General features: G+C 40.6%; 1 protein-coding gene across 1 annotated transcript in view; it reads left to right on the forward strand.

Annotated features, from left to right (window-relative positions):
• The window catches only part of LOC311106748 (neurexin-3b-like), a gene marked incomplete at both ends in the record, with an annotated part of 164,056 nt that overhangs the window by 106,626 nt on the left and 36,245 nt on the right, over positions 1–21,185 (forward strand). Inside the window, one exon of the mRNA XM_084149145.1 lies at positions 9,976–10,147. Within this exon, the coding sequence (XP_084005271.1) occupies positions 9,976–10,147 (172 nt within the window). The remainder of the gene's footprint in view (positions 1–9,975; positions 10,148–21,185) is intronic.

The raw sequence follows: 21,185 nt of genomic DNA on the forward strand, positions 1-21,185 counted from the left end.
TGGAGGATCTCCGGAGCTCTTACCCACGGTGTCTGCTGTCCACCTGATTACACTGAGCTGCTGGGATCTCAGTGGCTTGTATTCTTGTTTTTGTGCTTTTTTGTATCTCCTCCTCCAATCGTTCGTATTTCATGCCGCTACTGAAAGCTCCACTTTGTTTAGGCTGACCCTATCTTAGATTTCTAAGTCAGTTTGATACGCCCAACTTTTTGTTGTTGTGCCGTGCGTGCATTGGATTTTGGATGTTGGATGTTGGATGTTGGATGATGTTGGATGTTGGATGTTGGATGTTAGCGGAGGGGTCTGAAAATACCAAGAGGGCACCGCTTCAAACTGTCTGGAGTGTCCAGTGCTTCAGCTCGAAGCTGTTTCCTCTCCTGTAAGGAACAATGTATTTGCCAGAGCAGCTGAAGATAATCTCTCTGGAGAAGCCCATACAAAGGTCATAGAAAGGTCAGAAGCAGAGTGTTACAGTATGTTATGGGCTTTCTCTTGTTTGTCTCCCTTAATTTCTCTCCCTTTGTTGATCTGTGTAAGATCTTAACCTAGAAGCCTAGACATTAAGACATTCTTTTGAAAAAGTATGAGTGCAATATTTAGACTTTTCATTTTTTGTTGGTGATCGGTGAAGGTCTTGGACCAAAATGTTTGCTCTTTATTAAATGTCCTTCTACCGGTATAACTACAGTGTGGGACTCCATCTCATGCACTCCATCCTTTTTGTTCTCTACACTTAGACTCAAAATGAAATAGCTCGATTTCACCCGCACTTTAAATTCAATATCTACAGAACAGATTCTAATTTAATCACCAAGCTGTTTCGATTTCATTAGCCTGGTCCCTAATGGACTTTCACAGCACTGTATTCCATCGAGCACAAATCCTATTTAGTGGCTGTTTTTTTATGAATCCTGGTCACGCTGGCCACGTTTTAGTTCACAGCCCTGGCATTTACTGTGTGTCTGTGTTTGTGTGTGTTCGTGCATTCGAGCGTACATGCATGTGTCTGAGCAACTGTGTGTATGTGTGTCTCTCCGCCACAGACCCACTGTGACCATGTAGACCCACTGTGACCATTTAGACCCACTGTGACCATGTAAACCCACTGTGACCATGTAGACCCACTGTGACCATGTAAACCCACTGTGACCATGTAGACCCACTGTGACCATGTAGACCCACTGTGACCATGTAGACCCACTGTGACCATGTAGACCCACTGTGACCATGTAGACCCCATGTGACCATGTAGACCCCATGTGACCATGTAGACCCACTGTGACCATGTAGACCCAATGGAAAGCGCTTTGGGAATGTGTATCAAATATCAGGACTCAGTGAACTAAAGTACGTTGGTTCTGATCAGCTATTTCTTGTCAGTCTGGACTTTATGTGGTATGGCTCAGCTGTCAAAAACATACAGCGCTTTCAGAAAGTATTCATACCCGTTGACTTATTCCACATTGTGTTGTGTTACAGCCTGAATTTAAAAAGTATTTTTGTTCACCCATGTACACACAATATCTCATAATGACAAAGTGAAAACATGTTTTTAGAAATTTTAGCTAATTTACTGAAAATGAAATTTTGAAATATCTAATTTACATAAGTATTCACACCCCTGAGTCAATACTTTGTAGAAGCATCTTTGGCAGTGATTACAGCTGTGCATCTTTCTTTGTTGATCATTGCTAGACAACCTTTTTCAGGTGTTGCCATAGATTTTCAAGTAGATTTAAATCAAACTGTAACTCAGTCACTCAGGAACATTCACTGTCTTCTTGGTAAACAACTCCAGTGTAGATTTGGCCTTGTGTTTTAGGTTATTGTCCTGCTGAAAGGTGAATTAATCTCCCAGTGTCTGGTGAAAAGCAGACTGAAGCAGGTTTTCCTTTAGCATTTTGCCTGTGCTTAGCTCCATTCAGTTTCTTTTTTATCCTGAAAAACTCCCCAGTCCTTAAAAACTCCCAAGTCTCCGGCAACTGAGTTAGGAAGGACGCCTGTATCTTTGTAGTGACTGGGTGTATTGATACACCATCCAAAGTGTAATTAATAACTTCACCATGCTCAAAGGGAAATTCAGTGACTGCTTTTTATATTTTTACCTAGCTACCAATAGGTGCCCTTCTTTGCGAGGCATTGGAAAACCTCCCTGGTCTTTGTGGTTGAATCTGTGTTTGAAATTCACTGCTCGACTGAGGGACCTTACAGATAATTGTATGTGTGGGGGTACAGAGATGAGGTAGTCATAAAAAAAATGCATAATTCCACTTTGACATTATGGGATATTGTGTGCAGGCTAGTGAAAACAAATCTACATTTAATCAATTTTGAATTCAGGCTGTAACTCAACAAAATGTGGTAACATCAGGGGGTGTGTACTTTCTGTAGGCACTGTACATGTTTTTTGTGTTACTGTATGGACTGTATATTATGGAGATTATGGAGATCAAGAACGTTTCAAACTCCTGGGCAGGACTCTATCTCAAGTATCTCTCCTCTAGGCCAGAGAGAGAACAATGTGTTCGTGATGATAAAGACCAGTTAATGTTTCATCATTTCACCACTGGCCTGGATTAAAGTGATAGCGTCGAGCGGCATCGTGGATGACTCTGCGGTAGCGTTGATAAATGTTTTCACCATCCACTCTCCCATTAGTGTCAGGGAGAGTAACTCTGTGTGCGTGTGCGTGTGCCTGTGTGCATGCGTATGTGTTATCCAAACGGCCAAAAAGGTAGCGCTATGAGCAACGTGCAAGACTAATTAATGGCTGACCCTGCTGAAGCCGTTCATAGAGAATCAAAGAGTAACAGCCTCTGCCTTCCTTTGACATTGAGCCGGAGAGCGAGTCAAAGCAGTGCTGCTGCCTGCTCATGCTTAACTTAAATATTCACCGGCTGGGTTTTTATTATATAACTTAGAGGCCAACTTTGACTGGCACTCCTGAGCATTTAACACACTCCGTTAATGGACTAATGGACTTTCAGGCTGTAGTAAGTAAAGAGGACGTTTTGGTCTTGTCCTTACCTTAGATTTGAGTGGAGTTGTTCGTTACTTTCTGCTTCTCCTCTGTGTGAATATTTGAGGACCGTTGTGGGGTGTTAAATGAACCCCCTCCCACCTGAACCTGATGGCAGCAAAGTTTGTTTGAATTTAGGAAGTCTTAGGAAGTCTTGTCCATTTCAAGAATGATAAATATGATGGAAATGTTACTGCATTAACCACCTACACCCAGGTAATGGAGTTGCCATGGACACTATTACCACAGGCACAGAGTCTGCCATAGGAAGATGTCGTCACAGAAAACACTTCACTCCTTCAAAGTCATCCCAATTCCAGACTTGGAAACTGAAGACACACACATCTTCAGGATGTTACAAATGGTCCTGTCATCTGTTCTGAGTTTTTTCTGTCAATTATCAACGATGAATGACTTGTTGTTGTGAAGGCCATGAGCATCAATCCTCTGTCTCTTGTTCTACCTTCATATTGATCCTGCTGTACAGTACCTCTCTCTGAATACGTCCCAAACGGCCCCCTATGCCCTATAGAGTGCACTACTAGGGCCCTAGTCAAAAATAGTGCACTATAAAAGGAAAAGGGTGCAATTTGGGACACAGTCTCTGTGTGGTCCATGATACTGATCTGATGGGCCCTGACCACAGCTCACTCATTTTAGCCCTGATGCCCTGCATGATGTCAGATGGAGGCCGTATGTAATCTGAGCTTCCTCACTGTCCTGGGTTGAGTTTGATACTGTATCCTACTGGATCTTCTAGGTCCCTTCTAGGATTTTAGTTTATAGCTAATGTATGTCATTAAGATCAGCTTATTATGTCCAAATGTCCTTAAAGTATGTGACAGAGTTTTCTATGTGATAACTTTGTGGAAAACAGGTTTAGGAGACATTCAGTCACGCTCTCCTTTTGCAGAGGTGATGTCAACATGTTACTAAATGTAGAACGCTTTTACAGATTGTCTCAGTAGGATACAAATCATGCACCAGCCACCTGGGTTAAAATATGTTACCCTTACACACAATGCATCCACAGTTAAATATGTTAATCTCAGACACAATGCATCCACAGTTAAATATGTTACACATATACACAATACATCCACAGTTAAATATGTTATGCTTAGACACAATGCATCCACAGTTAAATATGTTACACTTAGACACAGTGCATCTACAGTTAAATATGTTACGCTTAGACACAATGCATCCACAGTTAAATATGTTAGACATAAACACAATACATCCACAGTTAAATATGTTACACATACACACAATACATCCACAGTTAAATATGTTACACTCAGACACAATGCATCCACAGTTAAATGTGTTACACTTAGACACAATGCATCCACAGCTAAATATGTTACTATTACAGACAATTCATCCACAGTTAAATATGTTACACTTAAACACAATGCATCCACAGTTAAATATGTTACCCACACACAAAATGCATCCACAGCTAAATGTGTTACACTTAGACACAATGCATCCACAGTTAAATATGTTACCCTTACACACAGTGCATCCACAGTTAAAATGTTACCCTTACACACAATGCATCCAGTTAAATATGTTACGCTTAGAAACAATGCATCCACAGTTAAATATGTTACGCTTAGACACAATGCATCCACAGTTAAATATGTTACGCTCAGACACAATGCATCCACAGCCGCGGAGGACAGGAGAGGGAAGAGGAGAGGAGAGGGAGGAGGAGTGGTAAGGAGAGGAGCAGTCAGTGTAGAGGTGTGGAAATTATGTATGAGTTTACCAGCGTTTTAACAACACACATCATCAGTCTGAGTAGATAACATTATAACAGGAACATGTGTTGTGTTGTGTTGTGTTGTGTTGTGCGTGCGTGTGCATGAGTGCGTGCGTGCGTGCGTGTGCGTGAGTTTGTTTATGTTTTGTGTGTGTGCACGTTTGAATCTGATTCTCCTGTTACTGGGAGAACAACAGCCATTCCTCCCCTTCCTTAAGACTCAATGAAGTGCTGTCCGACCCGACAACCGACAGGCCAATAAGAAAAGTAATGTCAATCACAGCATGGCAGGTGAGAGAGGCATTCAGGTTGGTGCTGCCTCTGGAAGGCAATGTTTGTCTGTGTGTGTAGGGAGAGGATAAACTAGTCAGGACTTTGAAGAGCTGAACCACCACACAGAGCTAATCCCACCATGCCCTGGGGCACCGCTGCACTGTGGCTGTTGAAAGGTGTGCCGTTGTTTGCTGTTGGTGGCTGTAATCTGTCGTTGCTTGTAGGTGTTTGTTAGGGAGAATGTGTCTTTTGATGTGGCGTTGTGGGGGACCCATGGTCTGCCAGTTGATTTGAAGATGACAGTGAATGTGGTGATGTTTTTGCTTCTGTCTAGACAATGAGACATGTTTCTATTTTTTGGAAAATGTGTTTGTTATTCACTCTTCAGAACAGCATGATGTCCTCGTTTATGTCTTTGTCCCTTTCAGTTCAACTTCTAGGCTACAGTGTGTGTGTGTGTGTGTGTGTGTGTGTGTGTGTGTGTGTGTGTGTGTGTGTGTGTGTGTGTGTGTGTGTGTGTGTGTGTGTGTGTGTGTGTGTGTGTGTGGTGTGTGTGTGCATGCGTGCGCGCGCGTGTGTATCTTTGCATGTACTATGCTCCTTCTTGGACACGGTTCCCGTTTTAACCGTGACTTCCTTCAGTAATTCTGAGAAGCGCTTACCGTCTCTCAGATGGCGTTAAGTAGTCTTGCTTCCCTCTCCCTCCCTCCTCAAACACGACCAGGCTTTTAGGAGAGGCATTTTCCATTTTTTACTTCCTCCCTCCATTATGAGCTGAGACGAAAGATCATTGAGAGAGAGTTGTTTTTTTTATTAATGATGTGAATGAGCATATTAACTTTTCACTTTTCTTGTACGCTCGTCTCTACGGGTCAGTAGGTGTAGTCAGTGAGCTGCTCTTGAAAGGTCAAGTAGTAGTCAGTGTGCTGCTGTTGAAAGGTCAAGGGCTATCCTCTCATATAACTACCGGAGTGTTCCACCACGCACTGCTCACCTTCACAGAGACAACATGAAGAGGAGGAAGAAGTGGAGGACATGAAAAAACATTCCGTCCTCCCTTTATGATTCGTCAAATGTCTCCAGATTCTCCAGACCGACCGCCACCAGTGGCAGGGAGGAGGGGGGGTAGTGAGAGAGGGAGAGAGGGGATGTCTCCTCAAGGATGACATACAGTGAAAACATATTCAGTAAAAGAGCGTTCATTTTGTGAGAAATGAAAACATAGAGTTGGATCAGAGTTTACTCCTCAAGGATGTTCAAGGCAATCTTGCTGAAAGGAGGAGAAAGCAATTTTAGATTAAAACCTGAGGCTTCGGGTCTAGTACGTTAGTTTCTCTGCAGTTCAATTAAAGTACTTCCATAAAAATGATAAATTAAACATTTTTTGCATCCTTCAAACATGAGTGCCTCCTGTCTTAAAGATCTTTGATGCTCTAACCCTGGATGAGATTTCGCTTTTTTTCTTTGCTTACGAAGACATAGCTGTTTTCTCTCTGTATGCATACCATGTCCATATATACACCTTATATCACCCATTTGGAGCAGTAGTCTAGTACAGTGGTTATTTAGAGAGCTATTTATAACTTGTCAGAAATGTCCAGATCAGCTAAAGTTTTTGTTTTTTTGTTGAAAATTTTTTGTCACTCAAATATCACATTTAAAACGGCAACATTTTCTCTGCACACCATGACAAAATGTGTAGAATTGCAGGAAATAAGCTTTAAACCTGCAAAATCTTCTCTCCGCCAACAAGAGGGGTGTGAACAGTTTGTGTCATGAACAGGGCTGTGGCGATCACGAAATTCCGTCAGCTGATGATTGTCAAGCAAAGAACTGTCGGTCTCACGGTAATTTACCGTTAATTAACACATTTAGCATCTCCTGGCTTCCACACATAGCCTGCAAGCCACTGATGCAGACCTTTGGAACATTTACATGTTAAAAAGTATAATAAATCCATGTAATATAGCCTACACCTTCACAAAAATCCATTATTTATTTTAGACAGGTCTAAAGAAACATGATATGAAGAAAATGTAGTCTATTTCAGAAGAACAGAATAGCATACTCTGAGTTGTCCTTATGTTAGGTCCTGATCAGGCTATGCCATACGGCTGTGGGCTACACTAGGTAATTTAGCACATTCGGCTATTCTGTGTTGAGCGGTTAACAAAGAAATAGGTACTCCTATATGCTTCATTTAGATTAATTAATGTAACTTTAGTTGTTCTACAAATGTCAGGCAATATGTTTAGATTTTTAATACATTGTAAGGCTGCATGATGCGACTCTAATGATGATTAGAAAAAAGTCGCTTGAAAGGCATGAGCTCTGCTTTGTTTTTTGCGCAGGCTCAACACAATTCATCAGTCTCTCATTCACAATTTCACAAGCACTTGATAATTCCTCGAAATACCCGGCAGCATCCCCTTTGTTTGGCCGTAATGCACCCTAAAAAAATCCATGCCTTTTGCGGCCAGTGGCCGTTTTGCCCTTGGGCTAAATATAATAATTATAATTCCCTTCTCCCTAAGTGCTGCATGCTCCGAAGCACCTCTCACTCACATGGCTTTCCTTCATGTGATCGGGTCTTTATCACAGGCTACAAGTGAATGACAGACACATTGGGGACGCAACTGCGCGCGTCCTTATCCAATTCCGAGGTGCATATTGAAGATATGGGAAGAACTGTCCACATTTACTTTTCGTTAGCCAACAAGATGAGTAGGCCTAACGAACAGCAAAAGCACTAGCCTATGTCAATCTACTATCCCCCATAGTACAAAAGTTGACCTATTCTATCCTGTGCGATAAATAAATATTCCAAACATAGTCTGGGACAGTTGTGGGATGCGATAGATCCCAAATTATTAATATAACAACTGGGGGGGGGGGGGGGGGGCACAGTTTGGAACCACCTTGGGAACCACTGTACTAGGGGCAGGGGAAAAAATGTAATATATGCACTTAAATAGCGAATGGAGGACGCCTTTCCTGTGGTTCATTTTCATGCCAGCCAGGTAGGCTATACTCCTGTTGTAAAGATAAGCAATGTGCTTAATATTAGGAAATTTGATAAATAAATATAGTAGGCCTAGCCTATAGAAAGCTGATGGGATCCTCCTCTTTTTAATAGAGGCCATCACTCTGTTTTCTTGCGCAATTGCATAGCCTATAAAATGTTGTGCCACATGAGCTGATGCGCTCTCTTGAAGTGTTTGATTAGATTTTCGATAACAGTTGCATTGATGTCAGAGTGATTAGAGGGACAATATAGTGCTGAGTACCAGGCAGTTAGCAAGTTTGGTAGGCTACTAATGACCATCAGCAGCATTAGCGCTTGGAGAAGCCTAATTACCGTGACTAAATGGTCACGTGGAATTTGACTTCCTTCGTGACTCGTGACTATCGGTGTGGCGGTAATACGGTCACCGCAACAGCCCTAGTCATGAGCAGTGCTTGTGCCCATAGAAATAGACATGGCGCATGTGCGCGGGGGGGGGGGGGGGGGGGTGTTCCCCCATGCTGGACGGGGGTCCCCGAGTTTAAAGAATTGGAATCACCTGGTCTAGTAAACCATGGGAGTACCACTAGTATATCTCTGGTTCCTTACCTTAGTCACTCACACTGAGAGTCTCTGAATCTGAAACATTGCGTGATAAAACACACTCAGAACTATAATGAGAGAAAACTCTCTCACTTTAAAACCGTTTCCATGTAGCTCCTACGTGCTTTTTTAATACCCAAGCAGCTCCGATCAAACAAAAGGTTGTTTTAAAGTAGCAAGTTGGTGAGAAAGTAATTTGCGGTGAGAAACCACCAAGGTTCTGATATGCCTCTCTCTCTCGCTCTCGCTCTCTCGCTCTCTCACTCTCTCAGAGTGACATAACCCTTAACTTTGTGTTTAAATAAAATATGTGCTACTACATATGGGAGAGGCATCTGTCCTGGCATTGGGTACTGACAGGCTGGAGAGAACATTGTGCCTGGTTCCTGGCTGCTAGCTAACTCTCATCACATTAATGGATAATGAACCATGATGCTAGCTAGTATAGCTACCAACTCTGTGGTATCTCATTGGAGTCTACACTCCTAAAAGGGTTCTTCATCTGTCCCCATGTGAGAGCCCTTTTGGGTTCCAGGTAGAACCTATTCACGAAGAACCGTTTTGGAATTTCTAAGAGCGTATATTGTCTATTATTCCGTGGTACTGTACGGTAGTATAGACATTGGAACAAGTGGTTATGTTACCGTGGCAATACTAACACACCACCTGTAGTAGAATGCATGGCCAATATGTTATTTAATTGTGAGAAGTATGGTAGTGTATGTTTCTAGGAGTTCATTCATAGCTCAGGGAGAGGACAGAGGGGAAAAGGTGGGTTAACAAAGTAATGTTTAAAAGTGTTGTTGAACTTTTTCTGTTACTGTAGTGTAGTCTACTGCATGCTGTGTGTTGTTGGCGCAGCAGTACTGAATCAAACACTGCAATCAGTTGACATCTTCTGCAAATGCATTGGAGATTTCTGCATTGATTGTAGATATGAAGCTCATAATGGAATTGGTTCTCGGCCAGGCATTGAAAATGCTATTGTTCTGCGCATCTCTGCTATTCTATATGTAAGATATGGCATCTCATTTTGACAGGTTTTACCAATGCGGAAATATCAATGTTCACCTGAAGATTGCCTGCTGAATGAAAGTGGTTGATACAGGTTAATAAAGGCCTGTTTGTTGTACGTGTTTGAGGTCGACTATATTGCAGTCAGATCACTTTTTCTCCCAAATAATTACTCGTTATTATGTGATCAGGATGAATGATTCTTCGTCCTGCTGCATGTTGCTTTTCCAGGTTGCCCGTAGCAAGAAAGTATTTTAATATATGTATTTTTCTTCTTCCCTCTCCTTCCAGACGGAAGGCAAGGTTGGCGTGACATTCAACATTGGCACGGTGGACATCAGTGTGAAGGAGTTAACCACTGCGATCAATGACGGCAAATACCACCTGGTGCGATTCACAAGGAATGGGGGAAACGCCACCCTGCAGGTGGACAACTGGCCAATCAACGAACACTTCCCCACAGGTACCAACCAATATCTCCCATCTGGCGTCTCAAACACTAACCTTTGACCTAGGACCTTTGAGCTGTTAACTTGTGTTAATGAGAAAGAGTTGGTCCCAATTCATTCCCTTGCCCTCTTCAATGGTGACTCTTTGATGTTCTCAGATCTGAAGACCTCTGTTAGACCCACTGGACATCACCTGTTTACAAAGGTCAACTGACAAGGCTGTTTGGTCAGAATATCAGTAGTAGTGGATGAGTACAGCCCATGCGTGGTTCTTTCCCTCAGTGGGATGAAGGACACTATTATGCTACCAAGCATTCCTATTTACTGAAGTGAGAACAGATGTGAACTGGTGATATGATGCTCTGCCCCTTGCTCCAGTCTATTCCCCCAAGTCTTTAAGGGTATATGCTAGAGCTGGGAATTGCCAGGGACCTCACGATACGATATTATCAAGATACTTAGGTGCCGATAAAGATATTTATTGCGATTTTCACGATTCTACAGCATATGTACCGTGATTCGATACTGTGATGTTATTGCGATTTATGTTCCAAACATATTGCTCTCCATATACAGTGCTTTCAGAAAATATTCATACCCCTTGACTTATTCCAAATTTTATTGCAATATAGCCTGAATTCAAAATTGATTAAATATATGTTTTTTCTCACCTATCTGCACACAATACCCCATAATGACAAAGTGAAAACAGTTTTTTAGACATTGTTGCACATTTATTGAAAATAAAATACTGAAATATCTCATTTCCATAAGTATTCACACCCCTGAGTGAATACTTTGTAGATGCACCTTTGGCAGCGATTACAGCTGTGAGTCTTTCTGGGTAAGTCTCTAAGTGTGTTTCTCAAAATGCATACTTCCGTGCAAATTGAAACCATGGCAGGGGTAGGAGTATGAGTCCAAATCAAAGTATGTAAAACGAAGCACGAAGGACACTTTTCGAATGCGTACTCGGTTTGTACATATTTGAAGCATGCATCGATGAAAGGTTCAACGGAAAGTATGCAAAGCAATATGATACAACCATGTAAAAATTACACAACATTTCTTGAAATCAATGGCAGACATTATTTGAGCTCAAGTGAGAGAAAATACACTCCAACTTTGTAATGAAATGTTGCCTATTCACATCTCATATGTTACCTGACTACAATATTTTATCTTGATACGTTAATAAATACATGCTGTGTTATTTTGGCATGTTTACCTGCATACTTACCGTAGATCGCAAGCCCATAATAAGTCAATAGGGCCAACTGGCTAGCTACTAGTACTGTTAGCTAGCCAGATAGCCACAAAGAATTGTTAGCTAGCTACCCACGAAGAATTTACATCTAAATTGCATAATATTAGTTTTAGGTCATTTCTGCCTGATAAACGATCTGGTTAGCTACATTATTACGATTCACATATAGCTAACTGATAGTTATGAAGTAAAACGGTTGCTTTGTGTATATCTTGGAAGAAGGTTCAGTAAATGGGGAGGTGAAGCGCGAGGTAATACAGTAGGGGGAGTGCGAGTGCTTCTCAAATGTAATGTTTTATACATTCTCCACACACTCGTCCTCACAAGAACGTACTCAAGACAACGTGGTCGGAGAATGCACTTGGAGCATGAGAGTGTGGAGCACGGTAGTATGCATATTGAGAAACACCCTAAGAGCTTTCCACACCTGGATTGTGCAACATTTGACCACAATTCTTCAAGCTCTGTCAAATTGGTTGTTGATCATTGCTAGACAACCATTTTCAGGTCTTGCCATAGATTTACAAGTAGATTTAAGTCAAAACTGTAACTCGGCCACTCAGGAACATTCACTGTCTTTTTGGTAAGCAACTCCAGTGTAGATTTGGCCTTGTGTTTTAGGTTATTGTCCTTCTGAAAGGTGAATTCATCTCCCAGTGTCTGATGGAAAGCAGACTGAACCAGCTTTTCCTCTAGGATTTTGCCTGTGCTTAGCTCCATTCCGTTTATTTTCTATCCTGAAAAACTCCCCAGTCCTTAACGACTACAAGCACAGACATAACATGATGCAGCCACCACTATGCTTAAAAATATGGAGAGTAGTACTCAGTAATGTTCTGCATTGGATTTGCCCCAAACATAACACTTTGTATTCAGGACAGAAAGTTAATTGCTTTACCACATTATTTGCAGTATTACTTTAGTGCCTTGTTGCAAACAGGATGCATGTTTGGGAATAATTGTTATTATCTACAGGCTTTCTTCTTTTCACTGTGTCACATAGGTTAGTATTGTAGAGTAACTACAATGGGTTGATCCATCCTCAGTTTTTTCCTATCACAGCAATTAAACTCTAACTGTTTTAAAATCACTATTGGCCTCATGGTGAAATCCCTGAGCGGTTTCCTTCCACTCCAGCAACTAAGTTAGCAAGGATGCCTGTATCTTTGTAGTGGCTGGGTGTATTGATAAACTATCCAAAGTGTAATTAATAACTTCACCATGCTCAAAGGGATATTCAGTGTCAGTTTTTTTTTTTTGTTTTTACCCATCTACCAATAGGTGCCCTACTTTGCAAGGCATTGGAAAACATCCCTGGTCTTTATGGTTGAATCTGTCTTTGAAATTCGCTGCTCGACTGAGGGACCTTACAGATAATTGTATGTGTGGGTACAGAGATGAGGTAGTCATTCAAAAGTAATGTTAAATACTATTATAGCACACATAATGTGTCCATACAATTTATTATGTGATTTGTTAAGCACATTTTTACTCCTGAACTTAGTTAGGCTTGCCATAACATAGGGGTTGAATACTCAAGACATTTCAGCTTTTAATTTTTTATTAATTTGTAAAAACATCTAAAAACATAATTCCATTATGGGGTATTTTGTGTAGGCCAGTGACACAAAATTTCAATTTATCAATTTTAAATTCAGGCTGTATCACAACAAAATGTGGAAATAGTCAAGGGGTGTGAATACTTTCTGAAGGCACTGTATGTCATGGAAATAAAAGTGCTGAAATCAAATTGGCTTCCTATTTAAAAAGAAGATGCTATGAAGGAAAACTACTGGAGTTTTGGTTTAGGTTCAGCCAACTTCAGACCTTGGGTCTATAAGATTATATATGCGCAAAGCATAGTTCTGACATATTGAGCAGATGTGAGAACTGTTTTGTGGTGAATGTATTATTTCATAACCCATTAAGGTCCTCACCTTATAGGTACCTACAGTACAGAGTATCAAAATCCTGAGACAGTTGGGGGTGGGTTGAGTCAGACACATCATCAAAAACATTTAAAACTGTGTTATGATCATCAGACAAATTACTGTCGTACTGAGCTACGATGTGACATCATTTACTTTAAAGATTTCTGACAGTGCCATTATTGCTGGCTAAACTAGCCTAGACCATACACTACCATTCAAAAGTTTGGGCTCACTTAGAAATGTCCTTGTTTTCGAAAGAAAAGCAATTATTTTGTCCATTAAAATAACATCAAATTGATCAGAAATACAGTGTAGATATTGTTAATGTTGTAAATGGCTATTGTAGCTGGAAACGGCTGATTTTTAATGGAATATCTACATAGGCGTACAGAGGCACATTATCAGCAACCATCAATCCTGTGTTCCAATGGCATGTTGTGTTTGCTATTCCAAGTTTATCATTTTAAAATGCTAATTGATCATTAGAAAACCCTTTTGCAATTGTTTAACACTTTTTTGGTTACTACATGATTCCATATGTGTTATTTCATAATTTTGATGTCTAAAGAAAAACCCTTGAATGAGTAGGTGTGTCCAAACGTTTGACTGGTAGTGTACTAAGAGGGACATGGCAAAGATATATAATAATATAATAATAATAATAATATACCATTTAGCAGACGCTTTTATCCAAAGCGACTTACAGTCATGCGTGCATACATTTTTTTGTGTATGGGTGGTCCCGGGGATCGAACCCACTACCTTGGCGTTACAAGCGCCGTGCTCTACCAGCTGAGCTACAGAGGACCGTTACAGAGGTCAAGTTAAACCTCACTGTCCTCTCCTGTCTGTCTGTCAACTTCACCCTCACTGTCCACTCCTATCTGTCGGTCAACTTCAACCTCACAGTCCTCTTCTGTCTCCATGTCTGTCAACTTTACCCTCACTGTCCTCTCAAGTCTGTCAATGTCAACCTCACAGTCATCTTCTGTCTGTCAGTCAACTTCACCCTCACTTTCCTTTTCTGTCTGTCAACTTCACCCTCATTGTCCTCTCCTGTCTGTCTGCCAACTTCACCCTCACTGTCCTCTCCTGTCTGTTCAACTTACCCTCACTGTCCTCTCCTGTCTGTCAACTTCACCCTTACTTTCCTCTTCTGTCTGTCAGTCAACCCTACCTTCCTCTCCTGTCAGTCTGTCAACTTACCCTCATTGTTCTCTCCTGTTGGCCTGTCAACTTCACCCTCACTGTCCTCTCCTCTCTGTCAGTCAACTTCACCCTCACTTTCCTTTTCTGTCTGTATGATTGGTCCGTCTGTATTTGTTTAGGCTTAAGATCGGATTGCAAATAGAACTTTATAGCGCCAAGTTCAAATGGGTTTATGCACATCAAAAAAAATCTAACTTCACAGACATATGAAGAACCATCTAAATATCTATTATATGTGACTAACTCATTTTGACAAAAATGTCAGATTAACCTTGAACTAGCCCAAAAATAATATTGCGATATTGTCAAAACTATACGATATATACGTAACTGTATCAATTTTTTCCCATCAGTTGTATATGCACCACACACACACACACACACACACACACACACACACACACACACACACACACAAACACACACACACACACACACACACACACACACACACACACACACACACACAGGGAGGGTGGATGGGAGGGTGGATGGGAGGGAGGGAGGATATGGAGAGAGATTCAGAGAGAGGGAGAAAGAAAGAGGAAAATGCTCCACTCCATTAATTTGCGTTTCCGGTCTTCCCCTTTGATGTCTGTGTCCTGGCGCCTCCCTCACGGGGCTGGCCTAGCCCTGATTCTCTCCCCCCTACCTCCCTCCCGGGGCTGGCCTAGCCCTGATTCTCTCCCCCCTACCTCCCTCCTGGGGCTGGCCTAGCCCTGATTCTCTCCCCCCTACCTCCCTCCTGGGGCTGGCCTAGCCCTGATTCTCTCCCCCCTACCTCCCTCCCGGGGCTTGCTTAGCCCTGATTCTCTCCCCTCTACCTCCCTCCTGGGGCTGGCCTAGCCCTGATTCTTTCCCCTCTACCTCCCTCGTGGGGCTGGCCTAGCCCGAATTATCTCCCCCCTACCTCCCTCCTGGGGCTGGCCTAGCCCTGATTCTCTCCCCCCTACCTCCCTCCCGGGGCTGGCCTAGCCCTGATTCTCTCCCCCCTACCTCCCTCCCGGGGCTGGCCTAGCCCTGATTCTCTCCCCCCTACCTCCCTCCTGGGGCTGGCCTAGCCCTGATTCTCACCCCCCTACCTCCCTCCCGGGGCTGGCCTAGCCCTGATTCTCTCCCCCCTACCTCCCTCCCGGGGCTGGCCTAGCCCTGATTCTCTCCCCCCTACCTCCCTCCCGGGGCTGGCCTAGCCCTGATTCTCTCCCCCCTACCTCCCTCCCGGGGCTGGCCTAGCCCTGATTCTCTCCCCCTATTAGCCACCCAGAGGATCACTCCAGATCCAAGGCAAAATTCGACTTTTGTGCAGGTCCCCAGCATGTCGGGAGACACTGTCAAAACCGGCCACAAAGGGCAAAAGAAAAACAACTAAAAACAAGTGCCTCACAATGGGATTGAATCAGCTGACTACGGAGCCAGTGCTTGCAGTTTAGACCACGCCCCAATCTGCCCACAATGATTTAACAAGACCATTTGGAATGAAAGCCTATCCTTAATCCTTAAAGTGGAACTGAGAGTGTTTTATCAACATGATATCTTTTAAAAATCTGTTCATATACACACCCAGGAAGAATATGACACTTTTTTTTAGATTTTCTGACAAGCGAGCACTTAGATATGGTCATTTTCACGTTTTCATACATTCATATAATGTTTTGGGAATGACGTAGAATAAGGCGTTTGTAAAATTCTGAAGCAATAATGTGGGAAAGCGGCCGTGCGTTTGGACAATTAATAGACACTGCAGTAAATAAAACAATATGTAAATACCACGAGAGCCCTCTTACATTTGGGAACTTTACAGTCCTATTGATCAAACAACCATGAAAAGGTAGGCTATCTCACCCTCAGTTGCCTATGCAAATCAACAGCAAGAAGATCAACAACTAATGTTAGCCAGAGTGAGATAAGCTACAATCTGACGAGGGAACAGTAGATAAACTGTCACGCCCTGACTCAGGGGACTCATATATGTTGAGTCAGTGTGTGAATGTTCTATGTTGTATTTTCTATGTTTGTGTTCTAGTATGTATAGATCTATGTTGGCCGGTTATGTTCCCAATCAGAGGCAGCTGTCGCTCGTTGGCTCTGATTGGGGATCATACTTAGGCAGCCTATGGGCACTAGTTAGTTGTGGGATCTTGTTCCGTGTTTAGGCTAGTTTTGTGTTCAGCCTTTGGACATCACGTTTTCGTTTGGTTTGTTGTTTTGTCGTGTGTTTATCGGTAAATAAACATGTATGCATATCACGCTGCGCCTTGGTCTGACCCGTACTTAAACGAATGAGACATAAACTCTCTCTAACCTTTTCAGCTAGTTGCGTCAAAATTGCACTGATAAATGATGGGGCTTGTCCCAAGCCACGTTTTGACAACTGAATGGGAACTTGCCTGACCGCCCATTTGATCAATACCAAATACATTTGATGGACAACTAAGAGATATGCTAACAATGGATAACAGTCCATCTAGTCGTCTTGACTTCTTTCTTATGTCATTCTCGTTGGCACCAAAAGTTTAACCCTCCCGTTGTCCTAGGGTCAAAATGACCCGCCACTGTGTTGAACCAACTTTATTTAATTTTTATATTTTTGGGATCATTTGTGAGAAGGAGGCAGTGAGACTTTAAAGAAAGTATCACTGCCTCCTTCTCACAAATGATCCAAAAAATATAAAAATTTAATAAAGTTGGTTCAACACAGTGGCGGGTCATTTTGACCCTAGGACAACGGGAGGGTTAAAAAGTGTTGATAGGGGACAGAATGCGGTCGGACCTTCATGTAATTGGCATATACATTACTCTTACTGAATTTCCACGTGGGCGAGGATACTGGAAATGTAATCAAAGCCTATTGGATGATAACTTGTTTTTAACTAGGACAGAGGAATTTATAACTGATTTTTTCCGACATAACGTAGGTACAGCAAATCCCCTTATAGTATGGGACACCTTTAAATGTGCAATTCAGTACTCATCTCGAAAACAAAAGCAATTTAGGTCAAAAGAGTGCATACTAACAAAGGAAATAGAAGGTCTAACAGAACAGAGAGATAGCAATAAAAACTGTAACATAGAGGCTCAGAATAAATTAGAGAAAAAACAAAAAGAAATGGAGAAACTTATTCAAGAAAGATCAAGAGTAATATATTATAAAAAATAAAGCAAACTGGATGGAATATGGGGAAAAATGCACCAAATTCTTTTTTAATCTTCAACATAGGAATGCTACCAAAAATAATTTACTGAAACTGGTTACAAATGTTAGAGTCACCCATGATTCACCAAATGATATTTTGAAGGAGGAAACAAAGTACTTTAAGCATATGTTTTTGTTTCAGTCGCCTCCATCTCCTCTAACTAAACCTAATTCTAGAGATGTTTTTTTCTATTGATAATGTCAAATTAACAGCCATACAGAAATTACAGAGGAGGAACTTCTGGATGCAATTAAAGACTTTAAGTCAGGGAGAACTCCAGGGTTGGAAGGCATACCAGTCGAGGTATACCAAACCTTTTTTGATATACTCATAGGACCGTTATTAGCATGTTTTAACCACTCCTATGTAAATGGTATATTATCAGACATTATAAGAAGTAGATCTGATTTCATTATTACTAAAACAGGATACAAGTGGAAAATATAAAGATCCAGTTCATAAAAAAAATTGGAGGCCCCTTACACTTCAGTGTTGTGTTGCAAAAATTTTAGCAAAATGTATAGCTCATAGAATTAAAAAGGTATTGTCGGACATTATTCATTCTAATCAGACAGGTTTTTTACATGGAAGATACATTGGAGATAATATAAGCCAAGTACTGGAAATAATAGAACACTATGAAAAATCTGGGAAACCAGGCCTGCTATTCATAGCAGACTTTCAAAAGGCATTTGATAAAATACTACTGGGGTTTATATATAAATGCCTGGAGCATTTCAATTTTGGAGAATCTCTTATAAAATGGGTTAAAATCATGTATAGTAACCCTAGGTGTACAATAGTAAATAATGGCAATTTTTCCGAAAGTTTTAAACTGTCAAGAGGAGTGAAACAAGGTTGTCCACTATCGGCATATCTATTTATTATGGCCATCGAAATGTTAGCTATTAAAATCAGATCCAACAATAATATCAAGGGATTAGAAATCCAGGGCTTAAAAACAAAGGTGTCATTGTACGCTGATGATTCATGTTTTCCTTTAAATCCACAACTTGAATCCAACCACAGCCTCATAGAGGATCTAGATACATTTCTAACCTCTCTGGATTACAACCAAATTATGATAAATATTACGTACTGGATCACTAAAAAATACAATTTTTACATTACCATGTAGTTTACCAATAAAATGGTCTGATGGTGATGTGGATATACTCAGAATACATATCCAAAATGAAATAAATGATCTCACTCCAATACATTTTATTAGAAACTTAGCAAAAATTGAAATGTAAATACCTGTCAATTTGTGGAAAAATCACCCTGATTAACTCTTTAGTATTATCCAAGTTTACCTATTTGCTTATGGTCTTTCCTACGCCTAGCGAACAGTTTTTTAAAATTATATGAGAAAAAAAAATCCATTTTATTTGGAACGGCAAGCCAGACAAAATTAAACGGGGCTATTTATATAATGAATATGAATTCGGAGGACAGAAATTATTAAATATTAAAGTATTAGACCTATCACTAAAAGCTTCAGTCATACAAAAGTTATACTTAAATCCGAACTGGTTCTCTAGCAAATTAGTAAGATTGTCTCACCCAATGTTCAAGAACGGGCTTTTTCCCTTTATTCAGATTACAACCTCTCACTTTCAGTTATTTGAAAAGGAAATAATCTCCCAAATATCACTATTTCTAAAACAAGCCATAGAAAGTTGGTTGCAATTTCAATTTAATCCTCCAGAAACGACAGAACAAATAATGCAACAAATATTGTGGTTAAACTCAAATATACAAATTAATAAAAACTTTTTTTATTTGACAAAATAAAAAAATAAAAAGGTATAATCTTCGTAAATGATATCATCGGTAGGACTGGTGGAGTTATGTCGCACATGCAGCTACCAAACTTACAACCAAATAATTAGAGCATTACCGCAAAAATGGAAGAGGAAAGTGGAAGGGGGAAAAAGTAAGGAACTTGACTGTTGGCCTTGCATTAAAGAACATAATTGGTTAAGGAAAACTGTGATAAATAAAAAAGTATACCAGTTTCATTTAAGGACCAAAGTATTGACAGCCGTCCCATATAGATTTCAAAATAGTTGGGAAGAGATTTTTGACGTACCGTCCCATGGCATAGTGTTTATAAAATGACACGCAAAATGACACGGATTCAAAACTTTGAATTTTTCAATTTAAATTATTATATAAATTCTTGCTACAAATAGAATGTTATTTATACGGGGGATACAATCTTCCCAGCTCTGTAGATTTTGCTGCGAAGAGACAGAATCATTATATCAATTGTTTTGGTACTGTCCATTTGTAGCTTGTTTTTGGACACAGGTCCAAGAATGGCTAAAGGATTGCAATATTTACCTGGAGCTAACCCTGCAGATAGCATTACTGGGTGATCTGAAAATTCATAGTCAATCGATCAATAATATAATAATACTTTTAGCAAAAATGTTTATTTTCGATTTACAATATGTAGAAACTATGAGAATAGAACGGTTCAGAACTTTTTTTAAACATCACAGTACAGTTGAAAAATATATGGCAAATAGAAATCCAATATGGATGGTGTTAAGATATAGATGTGTGATGTTGAATGGAGTTGGAGGATGGGACTAATAACAACTAACAACAACTAATAACAACAAGATAACTAATAATGTAAGCATACAGTGTCCATAATAAGTATATAGGTTGAGAGCTTTTGTGAAATTGCACAGTTAGAAAGATATGGCATATAGAAGCAATACGGATGGACATCATGAAAATTATCGGAGAGGTTGAGGGTAGAGGAAGTTCAGGAGTAAAAACAAACAAACATAATTCTTGTAAAATTGACTGTGTCAGTATGTTTAAGCTGAAAGTAGAGGCCTAAGCATAGTTGTTCACTAGTTTACTCCAATTAGGGAAGGGGTGGTGGGGTTGGAAAGTAATAAAGGGAAATAGATTTTAAAAATAGGATATGTATGTATATACAGTGAGGGATAAATGTATTTGATCCCCTGCTGATTTTGTACGTTTACCCACTGACAAAGACATGATCAGTCTATTATTTTAATGGTAGGTTTATTTGAACAGTGAGAGACAGATTTTTTTTTACAAAAATAAAAAAAGAATAACAACAAATAAATCCAGAAAAACGCATGTCAAAAATGTTATAAATTGATTTTCATTTTAATGAGGGAAATAAGTATTTGACCCCTCTGCAAAACATGACTTAGTACTTGGTGGCAAAACCCTTGTTGGCAATCACAGAGGTCAGACGTTTCTTGTAGTTTGCCACCAGGTTTGCACACATCTCAGGTTTTGAGGCTGACGTTTGGCAACTCGAACCTTCAGCTCCCTCCACAGATTTTCTATGGGATTAAGGTCTGGAGACTGGCTAAGCCACTCCAGGACCTTAATGTGCTTCTTCTTGAGTCACTCCTTTGTTGCCTTGGCCGTGTGTTTTGGGTCATTGTCATGC

Source organism: Coregonus lavaretus, assembly GCF_964263955.1.
Source record: "Coregonus lavaretus genome assembly, chromosome: 31".
In the NCBI taxonomy this organism is placed as follows: domain Eukaryota; kingdom Metazoa; phylum Chordata; class Actinopteri; order Salmoniformes; family Salmonidae; genus Coregonus; species Coregonus lavaretus.